Below are 26,860 nucleotides of genomic sequence, written 5' to 3' on the forward strand. Positions count from 1 at the left end.
GCGGCTTAGCAAGAAAGTTTATTTCCTTCCCTCGCCCCCACCCCACTCTACCCCACAGCCCTCCCCAGTTTCCCTTACCCCCCAGACAAAACCCCTTTAGAGCTTAGAAAAAAAACTGAATTCCTTAGTAGGAGGAGAAAAAGAGACGCTTCGGTGGGTTTTCTGTTTGTTTCATTGTTAAATAAGAAGCAAAATTTTTTTTTGTCCATAAAAGAGTCTTGGTTGAATTATGCGGTCATGAAGATTTGAGTGCTCAGCCCTGGGAATAAAAATCTAGCGTGGAACTCTACAAGAAGAAGACCCTTGTTGACTTCCCCCTTGCTTCTTCCAAGACAGCCATGGAAAAGGGGATGAATCTCCCTCCGTTACCCGGTTCCCCAGAATCTCTTCTGCAGAGTTTGTATCCCCCAGTGGAGCCAAAGGCCCGTGGTCAAAGGATCGTCTCTCGGCACACTTCAATCAAACTGTGGGGCCTTCCTCTTTCCAAGGCATTTGTGACGGGGGCCCGGCGTAAGAAGGCGACAGGGGAGCTCAGGGCTCCACAGCTCTGCAGATGGAGGTCTTCCTGGAGCCGCTTTCTGGAGGTATCCACATTCTTCTGGGAGCCCGTGATGACCTGTGGAAGAGAGGCCAAGTGAAAGAAAGGACGATGGAGAACCCACCAAGGCCTTGGGTTGATCATTGTCCCTCAGAGGGCAGATGGAGGTTTATTGGGGTATTGGCTTTATTTCTGTAAGTCATGGTGAGTTTGACAGCCATATAAATGAAAAAAAGAAAAGAAAGAAAGAGGGCGGAGACAGAAAGAGGGAAGGAGGAAGGGGGGGACAGAGGGAGGAAGGAGACAGAATGGGAGGGAGGGAGAGAGAGAAGGAAGAAAGCAAAAAAGGAAAGAAGGGAAGGAGAGGAGGAAGGGAAGAAAGGAGGGAGGAAGCAAGCAAAAGTGGGGGAAGGAAGGGAAGGAAGGGAAGGAAGGAAGGAAAGAGGAAGGAAGGAGACAGAAAGGAAGGGAGGGAGAGAAGGAAGGGAAGGAGAGGAGAAAGGGAAGAAAGGAGAGAGGAAGCAAGCAGGAGGGGGGAAAGGAAGGAGGAAGGAAGGAGACAGAAAGGAAGGGAGGGAGAGAAAGCAGGAAGGAAGGCCATTTAGGCAGTGGTGGGTTGTTCCCAGTTTGGCCCAGTTCGAGTGAACTGGTAGTGGCGGTGGCAGGAGGCTCCGCCCACCCACTCCCCGCATGCACAGAAGAGTCACACATGCATGGGCAAAGCAGTGGTGACGGGATTCGCAGCCCAGCTCTGCATTAGCAATAGCAATAGCAATAGCAGCTAGACTTATATACCGCTTCATAGGGCTTCCAGCCCTCTCTAAGCGGTTTACAGAGTCAGCATATTGCCCCCACAGTCTGGGTCCTCATTTCACCCACCTCGGAAGGATGGAAGGCTGAGTCAACCTTGAGCCGGTGAGATTTGAACCGCCGAACTGCAGATAACAGTCAGCTGAAGTGGCCTGCAGTGCTGCACCCTAACCACTGCGCCACCTCGGCTCTCTCACGGGCATTTGGGGCCCGTGGCTCCATCTCTTCTCCACCCATCCGGATCCCACCAAGAACCTCGTAGAGGCTCCTCACCTGGTCAATGATGTTGGCGCTGAAGATGGCTTCTTCCATATGCCGCTCATCAGACTTGATGACCGAGCGGATGCTGTTGACCACGTGACGCACCTCCGGGGTAAAGTTGCAGTTCGAATGTTCCAAAAATTTGGCCACCAGAATCTTAGTGTCCTTGTAGGTCTGCAGGTCCACCAAGGAATGGGGCCGCTCTTGGCAGAGGCTCAGGATGACCTTTGGCTTCCGGGAAAGTTCGGCTTTTGGGGGGTCCCTTGGCTTTCCGGTTGGCACGAGTCGGTTCCCGGGGTCCTGGCAAGTAGAGGCAGCCACATGAGGACTAGACACGGGAACTAAAAGGGGGGACGGGGGGACGGGGGGGGGGGAAGAAAAGGAGCTTTAAAATGGTAGCTCAGCTGGACATACACCAAGTGAAGTCACAGTGTGGTGGCTACTGGGAGTGGAGAAGGGACACCTGGCTGGTTAAAGGATCTTTCATGGCAGGGGTGTCAAACTCAACGTCATGCCTGCAAGCCATCTTTCCTTTTGGACTTCAGGCCTGCCGCACTTTCTACTGCCTATTTTCTATTGTGGGAAAATGGGAGGGGGGATTATACGGAGTTGGGTGATATGTAGCCATAACTACATTCTTCTTAGAAAGCCAAGGTCATCCTTTGTTTCTGCACCTGGTTGGGACTGGATGGGTGGAAGCTGCCAGCATGGCAGTGGAAGATTGGACCATGGGATGAACTTGTGGGTGTGGGGGCGAGATCTTGAACTTTCAACTGGGTGGGGGGAAACAGGAAGCTTTCATATTCGGGTTTTCCCAGCTGTGCCACCATGGCTCTCTTCATAAATTGGAACCTTGAGGAATCCTTTGCCTTGGACTCTGATTTAATTTTGGATGCTATTTGGAAGCCTGAGACTCAATTTCACTGAGGGCCACATCAGGATTGTGTTTGATCTTGGGGGCCAGTTGGGTGTGGTTAGGGTGGGTGTGGCCAGCTTCACATCACTCTTGTTGGGGGTACCCCTCCCAGGCTCCGTTTCCGGCTGTGGTGGCCTCCTGCAGCATTTTGCCAGCGAAAACGGAGCTTGGGAGGGCTGAGAGCTCCATTTTCCCTGGCACCGGTATGGTGGGCCGGTCCTTCATAGTTTCCAGGGTGGTCCGCAGGCCGGATCTGGCCTGCGGGCCTTGAGTTTGACACCCCTGTTTTATGGTGACAAAATCACCCTAGAGATGGTGCTCAACTTGCATGACTTAACCTCACGACTCCTAAAATGGGGATGTCACCAGCTAAAGAGGCCATGTCTCCTCTGGTGAGGAGATCTTTCCCAAGTCAGGGCTTAAAGTGTAGGAGGAGGACTGGCAGAACCTGGGAGTGGAGTCAAATGAGGGATCAGTTTAGAATTCCTACGTAGCCACAAGCAAACTAAGTTGAACCTTCCTTTTAATTCCATTGACCCTTATCTAACTCCTACAGGTGCTAACCCTGAGTTGGGAAGATTCCTGTCCATAGGCATGAGAAACGTAAATCAACTTAATCGGACCTTTATGTGTGGACTTGATCTTTGGCACCTGGCAATTGTCCATGAAAGAACTCTGCATATTTCAAATATGCTTCATCCGATTAGCAGTCCACGTTTATTTATTAAATTTATTTATTTATTTTTTTATTAAATCGATTTATAGGCCACCCTATCCCAGAGGACTCCGGGCTGTTTGATGCTTTTTGTCCCTTACTCAGCACATGGAAGTCCTTCTTCCATGGGAAGTTTGGAAGCAACATTCTCCTTCCTCTACAATTCTCTGTGCCTCTTGACATCTTATTCCATAACAGATATGGGTGATCGTGGCATTCTATGTTCTGCAATGCCACTCCTAGCTCTAATCTTAATCTTCCTCATTCCAACATCCAAGAGGTGACTTGAATTACTGGTCAACCATTCTTGGCCTCTCCGTGATGCTCCCAGAATGAGCTTAATCCAATGATTCCCTCACTGTTACAGAGTTATTGGACAAAAGGGTTGGGGAAGAGGAATCACAAGAATTGACCAGAGCTTCTTGAAGTATAAGAAGAACAAATGAAAAGTCTCTACACCCAAATCAATCAACCTGGGGTTTAAGATCTGAAACATCCTACAAGCTCCACTATCATCTTGCTCTATGAATATGGGAGACAGTGCCTCCTTAGTGGTGGTGGTGGGGTTGGGATGAGTGATGGTGAGGCAACAGATGGAAACCATGACCAGGAAGGAGCGGACCGTATTTCTAAAGACTCCTTACCTTCTGTAGCAGCTGAACAGGACAACGGGTCACTAGTGGATCGGACAATGTTGCAAATGGCATTTTTCCTTGCCCGCTGTTGGGCTGTCCTCTTGAGGCATCTGTGGGGCAAACTGTTTACAGGCACTGAGCAGTGGGCGCAGGGAGTCGGTGGGGCAGCTGGCTGGCTGAAGACCCCACAGCACATCTTCAGTGGCTTAGACGAAGGGGTGGCTTTGTCTTCTCTGGCCAAGCCGAAAGAGTCTCTCTCGGAAACACCAACATTCTCTGAGGAACAGCCCGAGAGCCGGCTATGAGAGCGTGTCCTGCTACGAGGCCGGTCCACAGTGGTCTGGCTGTGGCCACTGACCTCGTCATCTGGAGAATCCGGCAAGCAAGTCTGGGTCAACACGCGGTTGTTCAGGCTGGAGCAACTTCTGTTTCTTGACCCTCTTCCTACAAGACCACCTGGAAAGAAACCAGAGATCAGGAGAGGACATCCAGAGAACAAAAGTCTTCGGAGGAGTTCTGGGACGATTGTGGAGAGGAACAACTGTGGTGGCCATCTGGGAAGTGCCATCTGACAAGGCTGGGGAAAAAGTGAAATCCCAAACACTCAAGGTGAGCATCTCAAGATGCTAACGTTGAGTGAAATGGGCAACAATAAAACAGGGCAAGAACCCTTCCATAGTCTTGGTTCCACCACTGAATAACTGGCGCCATACATTTCATTCATCAACTAATGGCTCTCCTCTATATGAGTAATCTGAACACCTTTTCCTCGGCACCCTACATTGCCTTGTGGAGATGCATCTTCTCAATGAATTTGTAGAAGAACTGGGGGAGCTGGGGGTGGTGGCGTTAAGTGCATCATCAGTTTAGAATCATTGCGTTCTCACAAGCTCTCCAAATTCAATCCACCCCGAATTCCATTGACCCTTATCTGGTGCCAACTTTGGTTTGAACTTCAGTCGACCTGATTCTCGTCCACAGGCTGAATAAATCAACAACTCTAAACTGATGATGATGCGCTTAAGTCCATCACTCCTAGCTCGGCCTGCTCGTCTCCTGCAGAATTGGGCTTCGGGGCAGAGGGCCATTGTGAACAACAACCCATTTCCAAGAGGGTGAGAAACTCTACTCAGAGAGGGCCGCACAAGTTTTCTCAACACTCGCATGGAGAGCGGTGGAAACTACCTTGGCAGTTGAAACCGGCTGCTGCATTTCGCTCTGCCAAGTTGGATTCTGTGATTTGCTGTTCCATACTGGTGACCTGTAAAAAGGTTAGGAGAAAAATAAAAAGAACTCAACTAGGTTGTCATTCAGTGCATGGATGAAGAGTTTAAAGCAGCTGTTTATTGAAGATACAGACACAGTTTGGGAAGGAAGCCAATCCAAAATTGGTATGATCCCTCCTTCATTTCCCAACATATCTAGAAATCCAAATTTTATATCTAGAATATCTAGAATTCCTTGATTTTCTCTTTGAAAATATTTGCTTCTCATCCAATAAGCAGCTTCTTCTTCTTCTTCTTCTTCTTCTTCTTCTTCTTCTTCTTCTTCTTCTTCTTCTTCTTCTTCTTCTTCTTCTTCTTCTTCTTCTTCTTCTTCTTCAACCTAATATCTCTTCTTCCAATGTCAGTAAAATTGGGAAGAAGCTTCTTGGATGAGAAATAAAATGTTTTTAAAGAAAAACGTTGCCTTTTGGCGGGGGGGAAGCTCCTGTGGGACAACCATGACTTGGATGATTGAGCCTCTCCACAGACATATCTGGAAAGGAATCTGGAGCTAATTTTGGAGCAGAGGAACCTTTAAGAGTAGTCAAATGGCAAGGAAAGAGGAAAGCATAGGAAAGAAACCTCAACCCCAAAAAGGGATAAGAGAAGATAAGGCGACATCTCTTTAGCTAATTTATTTAGAGTTAGAAAAATCTCCTAAGCAGCCAATTCCTCCTGCTCTGAAGATGTTTCTGCTTGAAATATGGAAAAGGGGAGATATAAAAATTGTAATCCAATAAAACAAAGAGGGAGGCAGGCCGATGAAATTTCCATCCCCGGGGGGATCTTTTCCTTCCTGATTGTAACAAAACTTGCCAACGAGCTCCCCGTGGAGATTCGAACCCTCACCACCCTCCAGGCCTTCCGCAAAGCCCTTAAAACCTGGCTGTTCCGACAGGCCTGGGGCTAATGAGCTTTTGTCCCCCCCTCGAATGGTATGGTTGCTGTGTGCTTTTAAATTGTGGTATTGTTTTGTTCGTGCTTTTTTCCCCTTATTTGTACCCCCCACCCCTTGACTTGGGTTGTGAGCCACCCTGAGTCCCCTCCAGGGAAAAGGGCGGCATAGAAATATAATAAATTCAATTCAATTCAATAGGCCTCTTTATGTTTTGCCCCCGAGGAAGAGAGTTGCATTCAGGAACTTCATAAATCCAATTATGCACCAGGGCACCCAAGCAGAACTTGGAATCCAGGAGAGGTAAGTTTGTAAGTTTAATTTTATTTATAGCCCCCCCCCCCCCCCAATCCTGGAGGACTCCGGGCGGCTTATAGAAGGGAAAAGAAATAAAATAAAAAGAAAATAAGACAAGTTAAAACGACACAAATACATTCATTTCAGTCGGGGCTGGATCTTAACAATGAGGTCAACAGCCCCAGGCCTGCCGGAAAATCCAGGTCTTGACAGCTTTTCTGAAGGCCATGAGAGTGGGCGAGGTCCGGATTTCTGGGGGTAGTTCGTTCCAAAGGGTCGGGGCAGCCACAGAGAAGGCTCTGTGAGATTTGCAGGTTAAAAACTCAGACTGTGCAATTTGGAAAGAATACAGAAGAGGCAGCGGCCTGAAAATCAAATCCACCTAAAGAAATACGAAAGTGCGCAGGAATGAAGCTCCTTCTTGCTTCTTAATACTCTCTAAATTGAAGTTTTGCCCACATGTTTGGGCTCTGGAAACCTCTGAGAGAGGGAAAAAGGATGTGCACCGCAAGACTTGTTCTCAACTATCGAGTCTAAAGACGTCTCAGAAGGTTGAAAATCAAATCCATCTCCATTCAGAGGAATAGAATAACAAGAGTTGGAAGGGACTTTGGAGGTCTTTTAGTCCAACTTCCAGCCTACGCTACTTCAGACAAATGGTTATCCAACATCCTCTTAAAAACTTCCAGTGTTGGAGCATTCACGACTTCTGGAGGTGATTTGTTCCACTGATTAATTGTTCTAACAGTCAGGAAATTTCTCCTCACTTCTAAGTTGCTTCTCTCCTTGATTAGTTTCCACCCGTTGCTTCTTGTTCTACCCTCAGGTGCCTTGGAGAATAGCTTGACTCCCTGTTCTTTGTGGAAGCCCCTCAAATATTGGAAGACTGCTATCATGTCTCCCCTAGTCCTTCTTTTCATTAAACTAGCCATTCCCAGTTCCTGCAACCGTTCTTCATATGCTTTAGCCTCCAGTCCCCTCATCCTCTTTGTTGCTCTTCTCTGCACTCTTTCTAGAGTTTTAACATCTTTTCTACATCGTGGCGACCAAAACTGAATGCTGGATTCCAAGTGTGGCCTTACCAAGGCATTATGAAGTGGTATTAACCCTTCACGTGATCTTGATTCTATCCATGCAGCCTAGAACTGTGTTGGCTTTTTTGGCAGCTGCTGCACACGGCTGGCTCCTATTGAAATGGTTGTCTATTTTAAGGAATAGAGATCCCATGGTTTTACTAAGACCTTTCCAAAGTTGGTCCATTCCCAGAAATGCCCTCTAACCTGGTTAGCCGGAGCTTGTCCGACGACCGCCTCGTAAGGGGGAGGCAGCTCGGCTGGGTAGAGGATCCCAGGGCTGTTGATGGTCACCTCGTATAACGCGCTGAAGGAAGAGTGTGGGAAGTCCAAGTGGAATGCCCTAAAGCACAGATGAGATAACGATGATGAGCAGGGTTGTCTGGGGGGGGGGGGGGGGTTCAAAAAAGTGAAGACAACATCCCTGTCTGTGCGACTGAAGCTCCACCCTGTAAGCTCTACGCATGTCCCGTAAGCAACACGTTCCAAAATGGGGTGAGCTTCTGATCACAGGAAGATGGCCACCGTCTTGGCGTCCCTCATCTTGCTCCCTCCTGATCAAGAGCTGTTAACAGAGCCACTACATGCAATGCTTCAGTGTTTTAAATGCTCAAGCCCTTGGATCAATGAAAACAACTTCTCCAATTCATCAGGTGTCTTAATTAACTGGGCGGCCAATTAAATATATATATATATATTTATTGATTGGAGTCAGAATTACTGATCCTTAAAGAAGAGCTATGGAGTTCGGGAGAGCTTTAGTCAAGCCTAACATGACTAATTATCTTGCTAATTCCAGTGGGTTTAAGCGTCTCTGTGTCAGAATTCAACAGGAAGGGTTTTTGTTGGCTAGGAAGTCATATTTCTTTGCAAGTGATGCTTGATGCATCTTGCATAAAATGAAGAAATGACAGATAGTTAGATAGTTAGATAGATAAATAGACAGACAGAAGACACAGACAGACAGATGATAGGTAGGTAGGTAGGTAGGTATATAGATGATAGATAGATAGATAGATAGATAGATAGATAGATAGATAGATAGATAGGTAGGTAGGTAGGTAGGTAGGTAGGTAGGTAGGTAGGTAGGTAGATATAGATAGGTAGGTAGGTAGATAGATGATAGAAAGATAGATAGGTAGGTAGGTAGGTAGATATAGATAGATAGGTAGGTAAGTATGTAGGTATGTAGGTATGTAGGTAGGTAGATGATAGATAGATAGATAAATAGATAGGTAGGTAGGTAGGTAGATGATAGATAGATAGATAGATAGATAGATAGATAGATAGATAGATAGATAGATAGATAGATAGATAGATAGATAGAAAGAAGACATAGACCAGGGGTCCTCAAACTTTTTGAACAGGGGGCCGATTCACGGTCCCTCACACTGTTGGGAGGCTGGATGGGTTGGGTGAGGCGTGGCTACATGGTCATGTGACTGGGTGGGCGTGGCCAATTTAGCAGTCCATTTTGCCTTTCCCCTTGCTGTACTTGCTCCACCCAAGGAATCTATTTACTTAAGACCCCTCCCCCCTCCCAAAAAAAGGGAAAAACAGACAGACAGACAGACAGACAAAGATAGATAGCAGATAAGTACAATGACAGTCTTCCCAGTTAACAACAAAGACCAAATGAATGAACATATCAATATTTAGACACCTGTAGCTTGTAACTCATGGAAGTCCACCCACTGGATCCACTAATGTGAAGGCTTAACCTGGGTTTGCTTTTGGCTCAGAGGGTTATTCAAAGGCCTCCCAAGAAATACTTCATCTTTTCCAAAGCAAAGAATGAAGCCAAAAGCTAAGCAAACATCTCAACATTATGTAGAAACCCAACTAGGATCTAAGAACCCCAGCTGAGGTTCAGGGTTCATCTCCTCCCCCACCCCAGGAGTGTTGCGTAGCTCAGCCGGTTCAGATGAAAGGCGGCTCACCTTTGCGTCTCCGCAGCTGGCGTGCAAGTATATTCCGGTGGGTAATAAGGTGGCGGGGGGATGGGAGGAATAAACTCGTCGAAGTCCAGCGTCTGGTGCAGGATCGTCCCGTGAGGAGTCATGCAGTCTGGATTGGCAGAATGAGACCTCTGTGGCAAAAACTGGGCGGCATAAACGAGAGAGCTGGAGCATTATTATTATTGTTGTTGTTGCTGTTGTGTTATTGCCAGCAAATCTAAATATTTGTCAAGCATATATTGGACAAATAATGGGAGTGTTTTGTACACATGTGTCTCTCTCCCTGACCTGAATGCTTTATGCAATTTCATTTTGTGGATGCACGCCCTTTTTTTTAATGTAATACCTGAAAAAAAAAATCCTTTATGTGCTGAGAAGACTACCGTATTTTTCAGAGTATAAGACGCACCTTCCCCCCCCCACCACCAAAAGAGCGTGGAAATGTTAGTACGTCTTATACATTGAATACAGCCATTTTTGACCTCCTGACGCCCCACCCCTGAATCCCATTTTTGCAAAAAACTGAGGCATTTTCGCCTTTCCTCAGCCCCCAGAAGCACTCTGCAGGCTTTAGCAGGGCTGGGGGGGAGGCAAAAATGCCCCCGTTTTTGCAAAAAACAGCCTGTTTTTTTGCATGTTTTAGCCTTCCCCCAGCCCTGTTGAAACCTGTAGAGTGTTCCTGAGGACCGGGGAGGACAAAAATTTTTTCTTTCCTCTTCAAAATCGTGGTGTGTCTTATACACTGGTGCATCTTATAGTCCGAAAAATACAGTAATTCAAGCTTTTTAGTTTTAAAACCTCAAGCATTTTAGGCCTCAATTGGTGGAAGGAAGGGCCTCTAAAATGTGGAGTAAAGCTTTAGTTGAGGCTCCTTCCTGGTGGGGTAATTACGTGATGCTTTGAGAAAACGCAGGGCCTTCTTGATGGTGGCACCAATGCTTTGGAGTTCCAAAGGCTTTCTGCTTGGGGATTCATCAGCTAATATCTTTGGGTTCAGGGAATTCAAATGACATTTTAGAAAATTAGCTTAGTGGCCGTTTTGGAGCCTGATCAGCTTCTTTTGCAATATCAGAGCTATCCTATGTTCGCCCTCTTCTTAAATGCAACGTAGAGCACCCTTGTGGATAAAGTGGGGTCCATAAATTTTACAATAAATGGAAGAGTCTCGAAGAGAACACCGCAGGCTGGCCACGTGCCATCTTAAAAGTGGCCCCTGGTTTCGTTTCCGCCAAGCAAGGCTGTTTAATGTCCTTTCCAGGCAGGGAATTGGAATTCAGCTGCGGTCAAAATAAAATGAGAAGTAATCTTTCTTTCCTGGAGGTCTTGAAAAATAAATGTAAACTAATCTTCCCTGGGTGCTCGGGAGAATTTGAGGCAAGCTTAGTCAAGGCTTGGCCTCTGCTGGGTTCTCCAATTTAGAAGATTGTTTAAACAGCAATTCTAGAAAATCAGAAACGTTGCCCATCATTTATAGAATTCATTCAGTCTCCTCAAAAAAAAAAAGGGGGGGGGAGAATTGGATTCAGTTGTGGAACCTGCTGTCACAAAGCAGAGAAACTCATCTCATGGCTGCAGCCTTAGGAGAACTTACAAAATAGAATTGCTGGGGGTAATTCTATTTCCCATGTGGAGGAAGATCTGGAGAAGAATGACATGGAGTATAGCAACAACAAAAGACTAGCATTGGAACTCTACGGTCCTAATATCTGAAATTCTGCCCTAAAACTTTGAGGAACAAAACTGAGACACTAAATGCTAACTAAATATATTCATCCCCCCCACCAAAGCTTGCTTTATGTAAAGTCTTGGGACGACTGGTTGACTCAAAAGTTCATTGGGATTGAGGATAAGGTGACCTGGGCATCTGGAGGGCATCAAGTTCTTCTTATCATTTCTTTGATAGGTTCATATCAAAATGTCTCTGGGAAATCAAAGCGGCAATAGGGAGAGTTTAACCTTCTCCAAGTTCTTCATAAGAACCCCGTGGGCCCGTTTGGGTGGGGGGAGAGAGAGAGAGAGAGAAAGAACTGGTGGCTGGTCCATGGTTGATGGTGGGCTTGAACTTGGGGTCTTCACGGGCCCCACCTAAACGCTCTTCGTGGTGGTTGGGAAAGAAACGAAACGATGACTTTCCTCAATCCCAAGGTGAAATCCCCTTCCAATCCTACCTTCCACATGCAATAGCAATAGCAGTTAGACTTATATACCGCTTCATAGGCCTTTCAGCCCTCTCTAAGCGGTTTACAGAGTCAGCATATCGCCCCCAACAACAATCAGGGTCCTTATTTCACCCACTTCGGAAGGATGGAAGGCTGAGTCAACCTTGAGCCGGTGAGATTAGAACCGCTGAACTGCAGATAACAGTCAGCTGAAGTGGCCTGCAGTGCTGCACTCTAACCACTGCACCACCTCGGCTCTGTGCCTTGCTTGTACCCTCCCCTTGCGGCTTGGCCAGAGGACATCTGCATCTCACTCACCATTTGCAGAACATCGGAGGAGACCATCTGCATGCAGCACATCGCCGTTGCCAACGCACACACAATGGTGGAGATGATATTGAGAGCACAAACACTGAACAGCAGGTCCTGTGCGGGGAGGGGGGGGAGAGGGAGAGAGAGAGAGAGGGATGAGGAGGGAGGGAGAGAGAATGTCACACACAGAGAGGTTGGCTGCTCCTCCTTATCTCAACAAGACAGCAAATGAGTGCTAAAAACACTGTTGGCAGAGGGGATAATAAATGCCAGAAATGGTTATCAGCTTAATACAGCTCTTCATTACAGCCTGTCTAATCAAACCAGACCCTTTAGAGGTGGAGAAATCAACTGACAATCTATCTAGCAAGAGGACGCAACAGCGCCATATTTTTGGCTTTGCCAAACGGTGAGTTTTGATCATTATTTTTTTCAGGATCCAGAAGCAATGACGAAGAGATCTTTTGCAGCCAGGTTGAAGGCAGCTAAAGAGCAAGTGACAATCAGGCGCATAATAAATGCCACATGATGGTAGAGGTCAACTTAGGATGAATGACCCAGTTCTGGAGCCCAGGGATCCTGCTTCAGGAGCAGGAAGGTCATGGGTTCAACCCCGATTACACAAAATCAGAAATCCCAATCAGAAACAGGATCCCTGAATCAAGGGGGAATCTAGTTGAAGATAGGCTCATCTCTAAGCATCGAAAAAGAAATCTTTGGAAATTGGACATCAGGACCATTTGCCTCACCTCAAGGCCTAAACATAGCAATAGCCCTTAGACTTCTATACCCCTTCGCAGCCCTCTTTGCTTCACAGTCCTCTCTAAACGGTTTACAGTGTCAGCATATTGCCCCCAACAATTTGGGTCCTCATTTCCCCAATGTCAGGGTTCCAAATAGCATCCAAAATTAAATCAGAGTCCAAGGCACAGGATTCCTCAAAGTTCCAATTGATGAAGAGAGCCACATTGGCACATCTGGGAAACCTTGAATCTGAAAGCTTCCCCGTTTTCCCCACCCAGTTGAAAGTTCAAGATCTTGCCCCCCCACACCCACCAGTCCATCCTATGGTCCAATCTCCCACTGCCATGCTGGCAGTTCCACCCATCCAGTTCCGGTCAGGTGCAGAGGTGCAGAGACAAAGGATGACCTTGGCTTTCTAGAAAGAATGTTGTTATGGCTACATCGCATCTAACTCCGCACAATCCCCCCTCCCATTTCCCCACCATAGAGAAGGCATAGTAGAATAATAGAAAGTGTGGCAGGCCATAGACCCAAAAGAAAAGATGGCTGCAGAGCCAAGGTGGCGCAGTGGTTAAATGCAGCACTGCAGGCTACTGCTAGATCAGCAGTTCAGCGGTTCAAATCTCACCGGCTCAGGGTTGACTCAGCCTTCCATCCTTCCGAAGTGGGTAAAATGAGGACCCAGATTGTTGGGGGCAATATGCTCTGTAAACCACTTAGAGAGGGCTGAAAGCCCTATGAAGCGGTATATAAGTCTAACTGCTATTGACATCCAGCCTCAGAGGGATGGAAGGCTGAGTCAACCTTGAGCCTGGTGAGATTTGAACTGATAAACTACCGTCAGCAGAAGTGTTATACAAGTGTCAGTCAACATGAGTTAGTCAATACAAGTTTTAGTCAACATGAAAAATATATAAACTGATTCCACCTTGCAACTGTTTAATTCAGGGGTGTCCAAACGTGGGAACTTTAAGACTTGTGGACTTCAACTCCCAGAATTCCCCAGCCAGCCATGGCTGACTGGGGAATTCTGGGAGTTGAAGTCCACAAGTCTTAAAGTTCCCACGTTTGGACACCCCTGGTCTAATTAATCGAACCGCAGGAGACACAACCATTGTGAATCCCCCTGATGTCCATGAACCAGTTCTCCCAGCTTAGCAAAGGCAGGAACCAGACGACGAATCAGCTGGTTTCGAGCGAGCAGAATTGTATTCCTGGGTCCTTATCACCCTTTATGTGGTAAATTGAACAACGTGGAAGAACCACGGTTGATGGCGAGAGGATGAGGAATCGATTTTGGTTATCTGGCGTCTTTTCTCTATCAGCACAGTTATGGAAGGGATTCTGACCTTCACAGCAAAGCAGAATTTATACCTCTGTCACACGCTGTCCTTTACAGCAGTGGTCTCCAACCTTGGCCACTTTAAGACCTGTGGACTTCAACTCCCAGAGTTCCTCAGCCAGCAAAGCTGGCTGAGGAACTCTGGGAGTTGAAGTCCACAGGTCTTAAAGTGGCCAAGGTTGGAGACCACTGCTTTACAGGGCTCAAGTTTGCACAGGGCTAACTCTGAAGTGTCCAGCTGCTGGCTCGATGCGCAAAGCATCTAGAGACAAACCGGCGTGGACATCTCAGAGGGTCGTCCTCGACTTATGACCACGCTTGAGACCAACATCTCTGCGGCTAAGCGAGACCGTTGCAAACAAGCAGCCGTTTCAATCAGTGTCCTGATTATTATGCCTCTCTCATCAGCGAAGGTCTGGCCAGTTCAATTCCTCCCCCGTTTTCTCCCATCTGCTGAATGCAGGGTTTAGCTGGAATACAACTGCCCATATTAATTTGGGGTCATATACCTCTGGAAGCATAATTATGAAAGACGCTCTCATAAATGTTCTTCAGGATGCAGAGGAAGATATTTGATCTATGCCACGCCTGGCCGTACAAACAGAATTAACCCCATTATATCTAATGGCTTCGGTGCCCAATTCTCCGCCACTCTCCGGCACACGACAGGGAAGAGAAACAGCCGGAAAAATTAAAGCTACCCTTAATATGGCATCCTCCTCTTTCTTGCGCCTAAAAATATGGAATTCACCCTCATGCCACTTCCCGGATGAAGGAAGCGGTTCTTCCTTCTTTTCAGTCGTATCTTACAAGAAATCATCGGTCTGAACTCAGATAGAAGGAGCAGAATGGAAGCTGCAGGACCAGGCAAAGCATTGGCAGCCAAAAATGCTCCACTTTGAGGCTTCTCATATGCATTGAGGCTTCTCAAATGCAGGGGGGGAAATCCTGTCTTTCCTTCCTGACATATCAATTGAGACCCCAGATCAGCCTGGTGAGGACGATAGAAGGAGGCAATGGAGAGAGAAAGAGGAAAACAGAAAGAGAGGGTGAGAAGGAGGGAGGGAGGGAGGGAGGGAGGAGGGAAAAAGAAAGAAAGAAAGAAAGGGAAGGAAGGAAAGAAAGATAGAAAGAAGGAAGGAAGGAAAGAAGGAAGGAAGGAAGGAAGGAAGGAAGGAAGGAAGGAAGGAAGGAAGGAAGGAGATGGATCCTCTCCTATTACAGATTGGTGATGTGAATCATCTGCTTAGATGCCAACAAATAATAATTAGAGAAAGCCAGGAAGGCTACAACTGCCAATCGTTTGGAAGAAGGTAAAAGCGGAACCAGAAGCAACGGATGGAAACTAATCAAGAAGAGAAACAACCTAGAAAGGAGGAGAAATTTCCTGACAGGGAGAACAATTAATCAGTGGGACGTCTTGCCTTCAGACGTTTTGGGTGCTCCTCACTGGAGGCTTTTAAGAAGAGACTGGACATTTGCCTGCAATGGTACAAGACCTCCTGCTTGAGCAGGGGGTTGGACTAGAAGACCTCCAAGGACTCTGTTATTCTGTTATCCTGCTGTAGGGGAGCTCTTTAAAGCAGTGTTTCTCAACCTTGGCAACTTGAAGATGTCCGGACTTCAACTCCCAGAATTCCCCAGCCAGCGAATGCTGGCTGGGGAATTCTGGGAGTTGAAGTCCGGACATCTTCAAGTTGCCAAGGTTGAGAAACACTGGTGTAGATTTAGAGAGCTCTGGTTGCCCAAGATAGGGACAAAAAGCTGGATGGTCCTGGATCAACTTGGCTCCTTTCTGGCAAATAAACAGCCCCAAAATCTGCAGGCAACAAGTTTCCGCCCTTAAGAGCAGCTCTGACCCTTAACAACGTCTTAGATGAAATTCCTCTTTTCTATGCTAGTCATGTCCGAGATGATGGATTTGTTCTAAAGCTCAGTGAGAACTAAGTGAAATTTTCTTCTTGCTTATTGCTTTCTCTGGCGTAACCCAGGCCACCAAAGCCTGCTGATGGTCAGAGTGAAGGATCGCTCCCCTTGGCCCGGGTTGCTCTCGATTTGGCCTCCTCATTAGGGCAACTTGGAAGAAACTCATAAATCAGAAGAAGCTGGCTAAAAAAAAAAGAGTAGAGGGAGAAATCAAGCAACTTGATAAAAGCTGAAGGATGGAAATTAAACTGGAGCTGGTGGCTCTTCGAATTGCTTGGAGGGGTTGCAACTTTTCTAACTATTTCTTTGCTAAAGATGTATGCTACTCATCTTGTTCTGAAAAATGACTCTGAGCAGCTAATAGTTTTACTCAAGCGGAATTAAATCAACATACAGCCCAGAGATGTTAACCGTCACAACACAGGGAATAAAGCAAGATGCTAGTTTACTTATTGTAGATCCAGGCTCGGAACCCCCCAGATGTGTTTTGGTGCGGACCCAAGCTATCCAGCTGTGAAGGGAATTGCTCAGGAGATGCTCGGACACGTTCTTTCGGTACCTACTCAAAGGGCCAAAGCAATGTTGATGAAATCTCCTTTTTTTTAAAACTCCTGTTACCATAGAAGCAGGGATGATATCATGGTTTTGACTAGCCTTCAGGCATTTCATCAGAACCCAACAATTATTTGTGCCTTTCTTTTATAGGCAGTTTTCAGAGGCTTCACTCCAGAATCTAGTGAGTCTTCTTAGGAGTATCCGAGAGAGAGGGGGGGGGGGGAAGGGAGGGAGAGAGATTGTGTGTGTGTGTGTGTGTGTGTGTGTGTGTGTGTGAGAGAGAGAGAGAGAGAGAGAGAGAGAGAGATTAAAGCTTCAGCACCAGGGACAGTTCCCCATAATGGTCCAAGATTCAGGAGCAACAACCCCAAAACCTGAAGGAGGTGAGAAATTGTGAACTCTACCTTGACCTGGGAAGTTAAGAAGACATTAGCCTGGTTGCCACTTGGAGGGGAGACATCCAGGGCTGTAAACTAGACTGGAAATAATCTCCAGGAAGGAAGGAATTGCAAATTTCTTACAATTACTTCTAGATTGTTGCTAAGAAAATGACAGAATCTTGTTCCAGAAGTCATGTTCAACTCAACCAAGAGCTTCCTTTGGTGACTCAGTCAATACTATCTGTCTTTGATAGCTTCTACTGATACATCTAAGGCCTCTGCAAGGACACACCATCTCACACTGTGATCCACAATAGATCACACCATGAAACACGTCCAGTCTTAGCCTATCTCCTTTGGGCTCAAAGGCTGTATGAGGTCAAATTTGACAAGGACATGGATAGACGCTACCAGAGAATTCCAGGGTTCTAGGCCAAACCGGGGAGTCAAGAAAGACTCCAGAAGAGGCTTGTATCAAACCAGTCATTGTTTGTTAACCTTGAAGGCCTTTTCCATTCTTTTGGCACCTGGCACTCAAGACGGTTACCAGCCTCATGTTCTAGGATGATGTTAGATTAAGACATAGGGAATGCCACCAGGTGGGCTTAAGGGAAGACTCGCCAAAGGAGGTTCTGGAAGCAGAGCCAAGTGCAAAATTGGTCAAAATGGAATAAAGAGCAGCTGTTTCTTCCATCTGTTCTCCTGTTCATCCCACTGCTGATTTTACCGCACTTCAGGAAATGCAGCTTGGCAGTCTCCCCACACTATGGGCACCCCACCCCACCCCACTCCACTCAAATTTGTCCTTGTACATACACACACACACACGTACCCAACTAGAGCCGTGTGTAGGACTAGAGCCCAACAAAGGGAAAACTGAAATTAGCTCGTGGCTTGAAGAGTTTAAACGTTTGCAAGGAGGGCAAGCTATAGTTTGAAGAAGAAGCAAATTGCAAAGATGTCTTTCGCAGCTTGGGAAATTTCAATAGACAGGAGTCTCCGTTTCCACAGGGCTGTGTTTTGTGAAGCGCTACCTACAGTTAATCCAAATGCAATCATCCCATAACAACTCCTCTGCAGAGAAATGACAACTTAATATTGTGATTGTGGCACGGCTGTTAAATCTGGCCTTGGTTATGTTCATGCACGTCCGGCATGTTGGCCAAGAGCCACGACTTGGATTCTTTATTCTTAGGTAAAGGTTCCCCTCGCACATATGTGCTAGTCGTTCCTGACTCTAGGGGGCGGTGCTCATCTCTGTTTCAAAGCCAAAGAGCCAGCGTTGTCCAAAGACGTCTCCGTGGTCATGTGGCCGGCATGACTCAATACCAAAGGCTCATGGAACGCTGTTCCCTTCCCACCAAAGGTGGTTCCTATTTTTCTACTTGCATTTTACGTGCATTCGAACTGCTAGTTTGGCAGAAGCTCACTCCGTTAACGCGGCACTAGGGATTTGAACCGCTGAACTGCTGACCTTTCTGATCCACAAGCTCAGCGTCTTAGCCACTGAGCCACCGCGTCTTTATTTTCTTTACTCTTATTTCTTCTCAAAACCTGTTCTTTTTAAGATCCCAGGGAAGGAGCAGACTCTATCAAAGAATTGGTTTTGAGAAGAAATAAGAGTAAAGAAAATAAAGACGCGGTGGCTCAGTGGCTAAGACGCTGTGAAGCGGGATATAAGTCCAAGGGCTATTAGTGGCAAGAGATGGTATTCTCAGCTTCTCCAGCACAACTCTAGAGCAGTTATTCTCAACCTTGATGGCGTGACTTCAACTCCCAGAATTCCCCACTACTCCATCCCATTTACAGGCTGATGAGAAAGTTGAGATCTATCAGGTGCTGTGGAGCAATAATGGGAAACGTTGAATGGCTGTGGGTCTCTTACTGGTGGACTTTCTGGAGCCATCTGAGTGGGCTACCTTGGAAAGCAGGAAGAGGACTAAATGGCCTTTAGTTTACTCCAACAAGCTCTTAACACTCTCCTAGCCATTACTAAGATCCACAGGAGCTGTCAATCTAAGCATGTCATCTGCCTCTCGGTGCAACAAGGCCCAAAGAACACGGTTAGAGGAACATCTCACCCAGCTTCCATGCATAACCGATTGGCTTCCAAACGAGAAAATAAGGCGCCTGTCAATTCTGCACACCATGAGCTTTTGAGGGCTTCATCCCATCAACATGCCAAGGGCAAAATTAGGGTGTGAAGCTATAAAGAGGCCCTTGGATGATTTGGTCAACTTGACAGTGCCATGAGGAAGAGCCTCATTAGCATCTCATCCGAGGTGCAAGTGGGTTTTGGGAGATGCGATCTAGGTCGCTTCCCTTCTGCTTGATCGACCTCGGTAACGGGCCTTCCTTGCTCAGATCCCTACAATCGCCTGATGAAAGGGGATAATGAACAGCAAAAGTCTTCTCACCCATGAAATTGCTCTGCCTCTTCTCTTTTACCTTGAGGAACTCGAGACCTGGCTTTAGATTGCAAATAAGAGCGAGCTAACTGACTAGCATGCTTGATTTTTTTTTTTTTAATATAAGCAAGCCAGACCAACCTTTCGAAACAATCTGCCTCAAAATTGATCTCCTGATCTCCCCAGATGATCCCGTTCCCACAAAAGAAGCTTTGTTTTTTTAGGAGTTGGGAGAGAAACAACACATGCTGCCTTAGCTGTTATAATAGCAATAGCAGTTAGACTTATATACCGCTTCATAGGGCTTTCAGCCCTCTCTAAGCGGTTTACAGAGTCAGCATATCGCCCCCACAGTCTGGGTCCTCATTTCACCCAGATAGATAGATAGATAGATAGATAGATAGATAGATAGATAGATAGATAGATAGATAGATAGATAGATAGATAGACAGACAGACAGCAATAGCAATAGCAGTTAGACTTACATACCGCTTCATAGGGCTTTCAGCCCTCTCTAAGCGGTTTACAGAGTCAGCATATCGCCCCCAACAATCCGATAGATAGATAGATAGATAGATAGATAGATAGATAGATAGATAGATAGACAGACAGACAGACAGACAGACAGAGACAGAGACAGAGACAGAGACAGAGACAGAGACAGATAGGTAGGTAAGTAGGTAGGTAGGTCAATAGCAGCTAGACTTATATACCGCTTCATAGGGCTTTCAGCCCTCTCTAAGCGGTTTACAGAGTCAGCATATCGCCCCCACAGTCTGGGTCCTCATTTCACCCACCTCGGAAGGATGGAAGGCTGAGCCAACCCTGAGCCGGTGAGATTTGAACCGCAGAACTGCAGCTAGCAGTCAGCTGAAGTGGCCTGCAGTACTGCACTCTACCCACTGCACCACCTCGGCTCTTAATGTAATAAGGGTTAACCGGAGAGGCAGTTTCTGTAAGCAGGTCAATAAAGATTAGGCTAGAAACAACACCAGAATGTTTCCTTCCTTCCTTCCTTCCTCCCTCCCTCCCTCCCTCCCTCCCTCCCTCCCTCCCTCCCTCCCTACTTACTTACTTACTTACTTACTTTACTTACTTACTTACTTACTTACTTACAGGATTAGCCCTGTAAAGTGGAAAAAAACAAAAGGAGACTTCTTCCAACAATCAGTTCTCTGAACTACTTAGAAAGTTACCAACCGGTTCTCTCGAATAGGTGCGAACCGGCTGAATCCCACCACTGCTCTGAACGGTCACTACACAAATAGTCACAACTTAAGAACTACCTGTAGTTTTTTTTTTTTTAAATGTAGAGAAGAGTTTTCAGCACTGCATTTCATGGGAAAATCTGCTTTTTCTGCTCTCCCGTTGAACCATTGGCCTCTTCTAACAAGGGAGAATTTATTCGACCTTTCCCCAAGGAGGTCTTTGGCACATATGGTGAGGACTAGAATCCCGAGCAGGCTTCTTCTGCGCCAGAAGCCGCTTCTTTCCTTCAGAGCAATCTCAGGCTGAAATAATTTTTCAAGCTTTTCTAGTGTGTGTGGGGGGGGGAATAATGGCCGTTTCGCGTTCACGTTTTAATTTTGCTTTTAACGCGCAGGAGATTTTGAAAACCGGTCCTTGCTATAATCTAGACACAATGCTTTTTTGCGCCTCCTCTGGGGAACGCTTTTAATGAGACTTTTAAAGCGAGGGGGCATAAATTCCAGAGTTTATCCAATATTTAACAATAGGAAAAGACCCCTTGGGAATTAACAAGGCCAACAGAAGATTTTCTTTTCTATTTTTTTCCCCTTTTCTTTATGGCTTTTAGGCGGTGAAAATATGCTTATTGTGTATTTAAACGCCTGTTGGAACTGGAGGGAAGACTATTTTCAGTTATTGTACCATAACAACGTCTCTCTCTGAGAGGGTTGATTATAACCAAGAATGCTGAGAGTCCATATTCTGGCGGGGGAAATGAGGTTTTTGCCATTTAACAGGGTGCTGCCTCTTTTTCTGCAGGATTTCCAGCTAAAATGCATCTCTAATTAACCAAAGCAGATGCTGAAATCCCTCGGTGGAAAACGATCTCTGAGAATGCTTGTCATCCGAAGGAGAAGCTTTCAGCTTGACAGCCATGTAAGCAAACCTGCTAACAAACCCCGATATTCATTCTAAATCAGTGTTTCTCAACCTTGACAACTTGAAGATGCCTGGACTTCAACTCCCAGAATTCCCCAGCCAGCATTCGCTGGCTGGGGAATTCTGGGAGTTGAATTCCAGGCATCTTCAAGTTGCCAAGGTTGAGAAACACTGTTCTAAATGCTACCAGAACAAAGGCATAATAAAAAACAACAACATGAACTACACAAGAGACCTCCCACAAGGAGAGAGTTGTTCTGATTTGGGTTTCCCCAAAAAGCACGAGGCAGAATCCTGGTCCCCTTTTAAAACCCCTTTTATTCAACGGATGTGAATTCCTCTCATTCCCATTCAGCCAAGGCCCGTCAAACAGTCTTTCAAAGGAATATTTATGACCACAGACCTTATCTGTCTTGGAAAGCTGCCCTGTAAATATTTTCCAAGTGAGGAGCTGTGCAAGGAAAGACTGGGCACAGAGTCTCTGAGATTCACGGACAGATCTTCACACTCCTGAAATGAATCTAACGACAGAACGAACGAATTGTTTCCTGCAAAAGCCCTCTCCCCTTTCACTCCTCTCTTATTTCCTATGGGAGGGGCCATGGCTTAGGACCAGCGTATCTGCGAGACCGCCTACTGCCACATACCTCCCAACGGCCGATAAGATCCCAGAGATTGGGCCTCCTTCGGATGCCGTCAGCCGGACAGTGTCGGCTGGCAGGCCCCCGGAGGAGAGTCTTCTCTGTGGCTGCTCCGACCCTGTGGAATCAGCTACCCCCAGAGATCCGGACCTCACCCACCCTCATGGCCTTCAGGAAGGCTGTGAAAACCTGGCTGTTCCGGCAGGCCTGGGGCTGTTGACCTTATTGCTAAGGTCCAGCCCCGATTAGAACGTGCGCGTGTTGGGAATTGTTAAACTATTCTTTTATTTTGCTTTTCTTTTTCTTCTTTCTTTGAAAGCCGCCCGGAGTCCTCCGGGATTGGACGGCCTATAAATTTAATAAATAAATAAATAAAATCAAGATGGCGCCACCGAGAATAGAACCGGTTCGGGCGTGTGTCCGGCCGAATTATTACCTACTCCTTCGAACCGGTCCAAACCAGTAGGAACCCACCTCTGGTAAAGATACATCTGCATTGTTGGTTTGTGGGCTCTGACTTACAAGACAGCAATGTCTCAGTTTGATTGGACTCGAAGATCCGGGGTGACCCAGTAGGCGGTTGCAGCCCAACCACAAGACTTGCTCCTTCCCAGAAGATGGCTTTTTGGAGACTTACCTTAAGGGTTAACCTGACCGTGTTGCACTCCTGCAGCGGGTTCAACTTCAACATCTCCCCAAGGCTGCAGCCAGACGCCTGGTGTTGCAACTCACAGCACACGCAGACGCTGTCGCTGTCAAATTTAATCTGTGGAAGGAACAGAGGGGAGAGGAGGCCATCAGGATAGATCGAGACCAGGTCAAGCAAGCATTAACCCTGCTGATGCTTCCAGAAAGCAGTCATGACACGAAGGCCCTTCCTCGGCAGTTGGTTTCCCTCAAAGTAACCATGGCTTGGAAATTAACCGGGTTTAGGATTTGGGGTTTCTTTCTCTTTTAACAGGGACGCGGTGGCTTCAGGGGCTGAGACGCTGAGCTTGCGGATCAGAAAGGTTGGCAGTTCGGCGGTTTGAATCCCTAGAATGGAGTGAGCTCCTGTTACTTGTCCCAGCTTCTGCCAACCTAGCAGTTCGAAAGCAGGTAAAAATGCAAGGAGAAAAATAGGAACCACCTTTGGTGGGAAGGGAACAGCGTTCCGTGCGCCTTTGGGAGTTGAGTCATGCCGGCCACATGACCACGGAGACGTCTTCGGACAGTGCTGGTGGCTCTTCGGCTTTGAAACGGAGATGAGCATCTCCCCCTAGAGTCGGGAACGACTAGTACAAATATCCGAGGGGAACTTTTACCTTTATCTTACCTCTTTTAACATTCTTCATTCTATCTTTGCATTCTTGTAAATTGCTCAGATTGGAATCCAGTGTTACAAAATAGTTAAACGAGTTTTAATGGAAGCGATGACTCCACAGAAGAAACAAAGGTCATCGCTTCCACCCTTGAAAGTCCCAAATGCGACTGTCTCCTTGTGTGATTTTTATCCTGCCTTTCGTGGCCTAATCCTGCCCTTAGGGTAGGACATCTGTATCTGACGCATCTCCTCCTGCAACCGGTAGAGTTCGCCCGTTTATAAATCTTACATATAAATAAACCAATAAAAACCAACATTGGTACCAGTGGCCGACCTGTGAGATGGTGATTCTCTACATTCGTAAGAGGGGGAGGCGTCCGAGATTTTGCAAGTGGAGTAGATAACAGCGAAGAGATCCTTCTGAGTAGGATCTCAATCAAAGCTAGGGGGAAGGTGCTGCATTCAGCCCCAAACGCCTCCTCTTCAAAGGATTAGTGGATCTCCTAATTTATCATCCGGGCTGGCTCTTGTTCTTTAAAGTCAGATGTGTATTTGAGATAGGCCGCGATGGCTTACTATAGAGGTACTTGGCCGCTAAGAGGAGCCTCTTCCTTCCATGAGCTCTAAAAATGAATAAACCTGACAGAAATACGCCAAATAAGGACGAAGGCTTATTTCTTTTGTGCATTGAGACCGCAGCTCCTGCCAGCTTTCATGAACAACAAAATGAGATTTGTCTTATTGGCTCTCTTTATTTCCGCGCTTCTATTTTAAGGAGCCACGCACGGATGCAAAGGGAACTAGGGATTCTGATCTCATTTTGTCCCCGGGAGTTATTAAAGAGACAAACACACACACAGACACACAAACACACGCACACAAGGAGGAAACCAGGTGTGGGGTCAAGGAAGGACATGGAGATAGACACACCCCAGAGAAAAGCTGAAAACTTTGCCCTGTTTTAAGTCTCTGTTTGCAGACAGCAGAAGTCAAAGTAACAGAATCGTAGAGTTGGAAAGGGCCTCGGAGGTCTTCTAGTCCAACCCCTTGGTCAAGCAGGAAACCCTACACCATCTCAGACAAAGGGCTCTTCTGAATCTCTTCCGAAAAACCACCCTTGTTGGAGCACTCCACAACTTCCGGAGGGAAGTCGTTCCGCTGATTAATTGTTCAACCTGCCAGGAAATTTCTCAGAAAATGGAAAACCTATCAGAAAATTGAGATATATAATAGCTTAACCATCGGGAAGGGGAAATGTAATATCTTCCTGAGAATGAGCTCTCTAAGGAAGTGAATTCAGAAGGCATCGAAACAAAAGAAATCAGAAGAGGAGAATACGTCTAAAAATTATAGGCCTTCTGTCATATTCTACAAGCTCTATAAAATTGGGACGTCCAATTACATCCCCCAAATGGACATTGATGCTTGGAAGGAGTGCATCCAATGCCAAACCAGCGTGAAAAAACAGGATATTATTAAACCACTCATATTAACTAGCACATTCTGTGAAACACCTCCCTCCATACCCCGAAGAGGGGAGCCATCTAGGGCTGAAATATAAATGCATCAGTAACATAGGTACCTTTCATTAGCATTGCCCTGTTATCTTGGGGAAGGAAACAGCCTTTAACACCTTGTCTCAAAAGAATAAATAAGGCAGACTGTCAGAAGGATATTAACTTGCCCGGAATGTCCATCCTTCACAGAATAAAGGGGGGAAAAAATAATAATTTGAAGAGTAAACGGAAGCTCATTTGCAAATTAACTTGGCAGCCTTTCTCCCTCCCCCCTTTCCTCTCTCTCCCCTCCTCCGCTGAGTTCCAGATAAATCAGAATTGAAGGTGGGCCATAAAGAGCGGTGAGACTGAACAGAATAATTTCAGAGAAAGAGGGGGAGGGGATGAAAGACAAACTAGATGAGCCTAGAAAGATGGATAGATAGGAGCCTCCCTTCCAACACTTGGATTCTGCAGAGGTAGAAATGTTTGGAAGGCAAAGAGTTAAAGGGAAAATGGCAAGGAGGCAGAGATGGTGATCACAGAGCTAGTGGTTGCTTCAACAATGTCTTAGGGTTCATGTCTAGGAGGTCATAGAGTCATCTACAATCAACAGACTTATCATCCACTCTTGATGTCTCTCAATACACCAGCCAAGACATGACCAGGGCTGGTCTAAAGACAAGAACTTTCATATTCCATACTGAATTCCTAACATCCTCTCAAGAGTTCCCATTCTGCCAGAACCATGTTTCCAAGCTAACACCCTTCAGGTGTCCTAGGATTTCAATGCCCAGAATTGGAGGTCAGCTGGGAGCTGATCAGTGGTGGGTTTCAACAACTGTTCGAACCTACTCTGTGGGTGTGGCCTCCTTTGTGGGAGTGGCTTGCCACCCATGTGACTGGATGGGAGTGGCTTGCCGCCCATGTGACCGGATATGAAATTATGAATTAGTACTTAGGTCGGTCCAAGTAGCTATTCAGAAACTCTGGCATTGAAGCATGCAAGTCTTAAAGCTGTCAAGTTACAAGATCCTTGCACCCCTAACCCTTTAGCAGTGGTGGGTTTCAAAAATTTTTGGAACCTCTTCTGTAGGTGTGGCCTGCTTTCCGGGTCCACTGGTGGAATCTCTTCTAACCAGTCCGGTAGATTTGACGAACCGGTTCTACCGAATAGGTGCGAACTGGTAGGAACCCACCTCTGGAGCTGATGTCCTCCTAACCCTTCCGAAGGAAGCCAGGTTAACCTCTAACTTCTGAAAGTGAGCGAGCAAAGAGGAATTTGAAGACTCCCACTTTGACCTCTGAGATGTGAACGAATCTGAATTCCCACTGGAAAGCCAGCATGTGTTTTAGCATGTTTTACTTCCAAACAAATCAGCGGCGTGCAAAAGAGAGAGAGAGAGAGATGATTCGGATTACTCACCAACTGACACCCTTCTAGAGAGTTCACGAGTTGAGCATTTTGACAGGAGAGAATGGATCCAGCTAAATTTAGCATCACGCAGACAGCTGACAGCAGCATGAAAAAGGTTATCTGAGGAGGAAGAAGATTGATTTATTTTATATTGCAATACTCACTAAGAAATAAGATATTCTCACCTGATGAAGTTTTGTCTCTACTCTGCTTCTGTATTCATTGTGTTTTGGATGCTACAGAAGATCCTGAAACCATGTTAATATTCAGTTGGATTCTATCTCCCAGCTTAATCTGGAGTAACCCAACTCAACAAGTGGCCTTCACATGGGTTCTACCACCAACAACCTTCCAGCAAATACATTAATGCTGGTAGAGATGATACAATTATGGATCTGGAAGGGATCAAGAATCATCTGATCTGAAGAGTCCAACAGGGCACCTGATTGCAGAACATTGTTCTAGAGCAAGGGTCACCAACCTTGGCAACTTAAGCCTGGAGGACTTCATCTCCCAGCTTTGCTGGCTGGGGAAATCTGGGAGTTGAAGTCCGCCAGGCTTAAAGTTGCCAAGGTTGGAGGCCCCTGTTCTAGAGTTCTGTAAACCCAACCCCATCCATTTCTCACCTAGTCCTAATATTGAACAGATGATTCTAGATAATGCATGTACAAGCAGCATTTCAACCAT

General features: G+C 46.4%; 1 protein-coding gene across 1 annotated transcript; it reads right to left on the reverse strand.

Annotated features, from left to right (window-relative positions):
• Positions 1–217: 217 nt before the first annotated feature.
• LOC116519263 (protein FAM189A1-like) lies at positions 218–26,860 on the reverse strand. The gene is made up of 10 exons (XM_032233099.1): positions 26,843–26,860; positions 26,183–26,293; positions 22,595–22,723; positions 11,841–11,948; positions 9,346–9,506; positions 7,613–7,748; positions 5,061–5,136; positions 3,885–4,331; positions 1,622–1,950; positions 218–616 (listed from the first exon to the last, which is right to left on the reverse strand). The coding sequence occupies exons 1-10, from the start codon at positions 26,858–26,860 to the stop codon at positions 431–433; spliced, it is 1,701 nt and encodes a 566-aa protein (XP_032088990.1). The 3' UTR covers positions 218–430.

The sequence above is a fragment of the Thamnophis elegans genome, chromosome 16, assembly GCF_009769535.1.
Source record: "Thamnophis elegans isolate rThaEle1 chromosome 16, rThaEle1.pri, whole genome shotgun sequence".
NCBI classification, from domain to species: Eukaryota; Metazoa; Chordata; class Lepidosauria; order Squamata; family Colubridae; genus Thamnophis; species Thamnophis elegans.

What these genes read in the sequence shown, in the direction of transcription:
- LOC116519263 (XM_032233099.1), bottom strand. An exon ending in AGCCGGTTTCAACTGCCAAG is followed by an intron (nt 4,332 to 5,060) that starts GTAGTTTCCACC and finishes GTTTCTTTCCAG; the next exon opens with GTGGTCTTGTAGGAAGAGGG. An exon ending in GCGCCAACATCATTGACCAG is followed by an intron (nt 617 to 1,621) that starts GTGAGGAGCCTC and finishes TCTCTTCCACAG; the next exon opens with GTCATCACGGGCTCCCAGAA.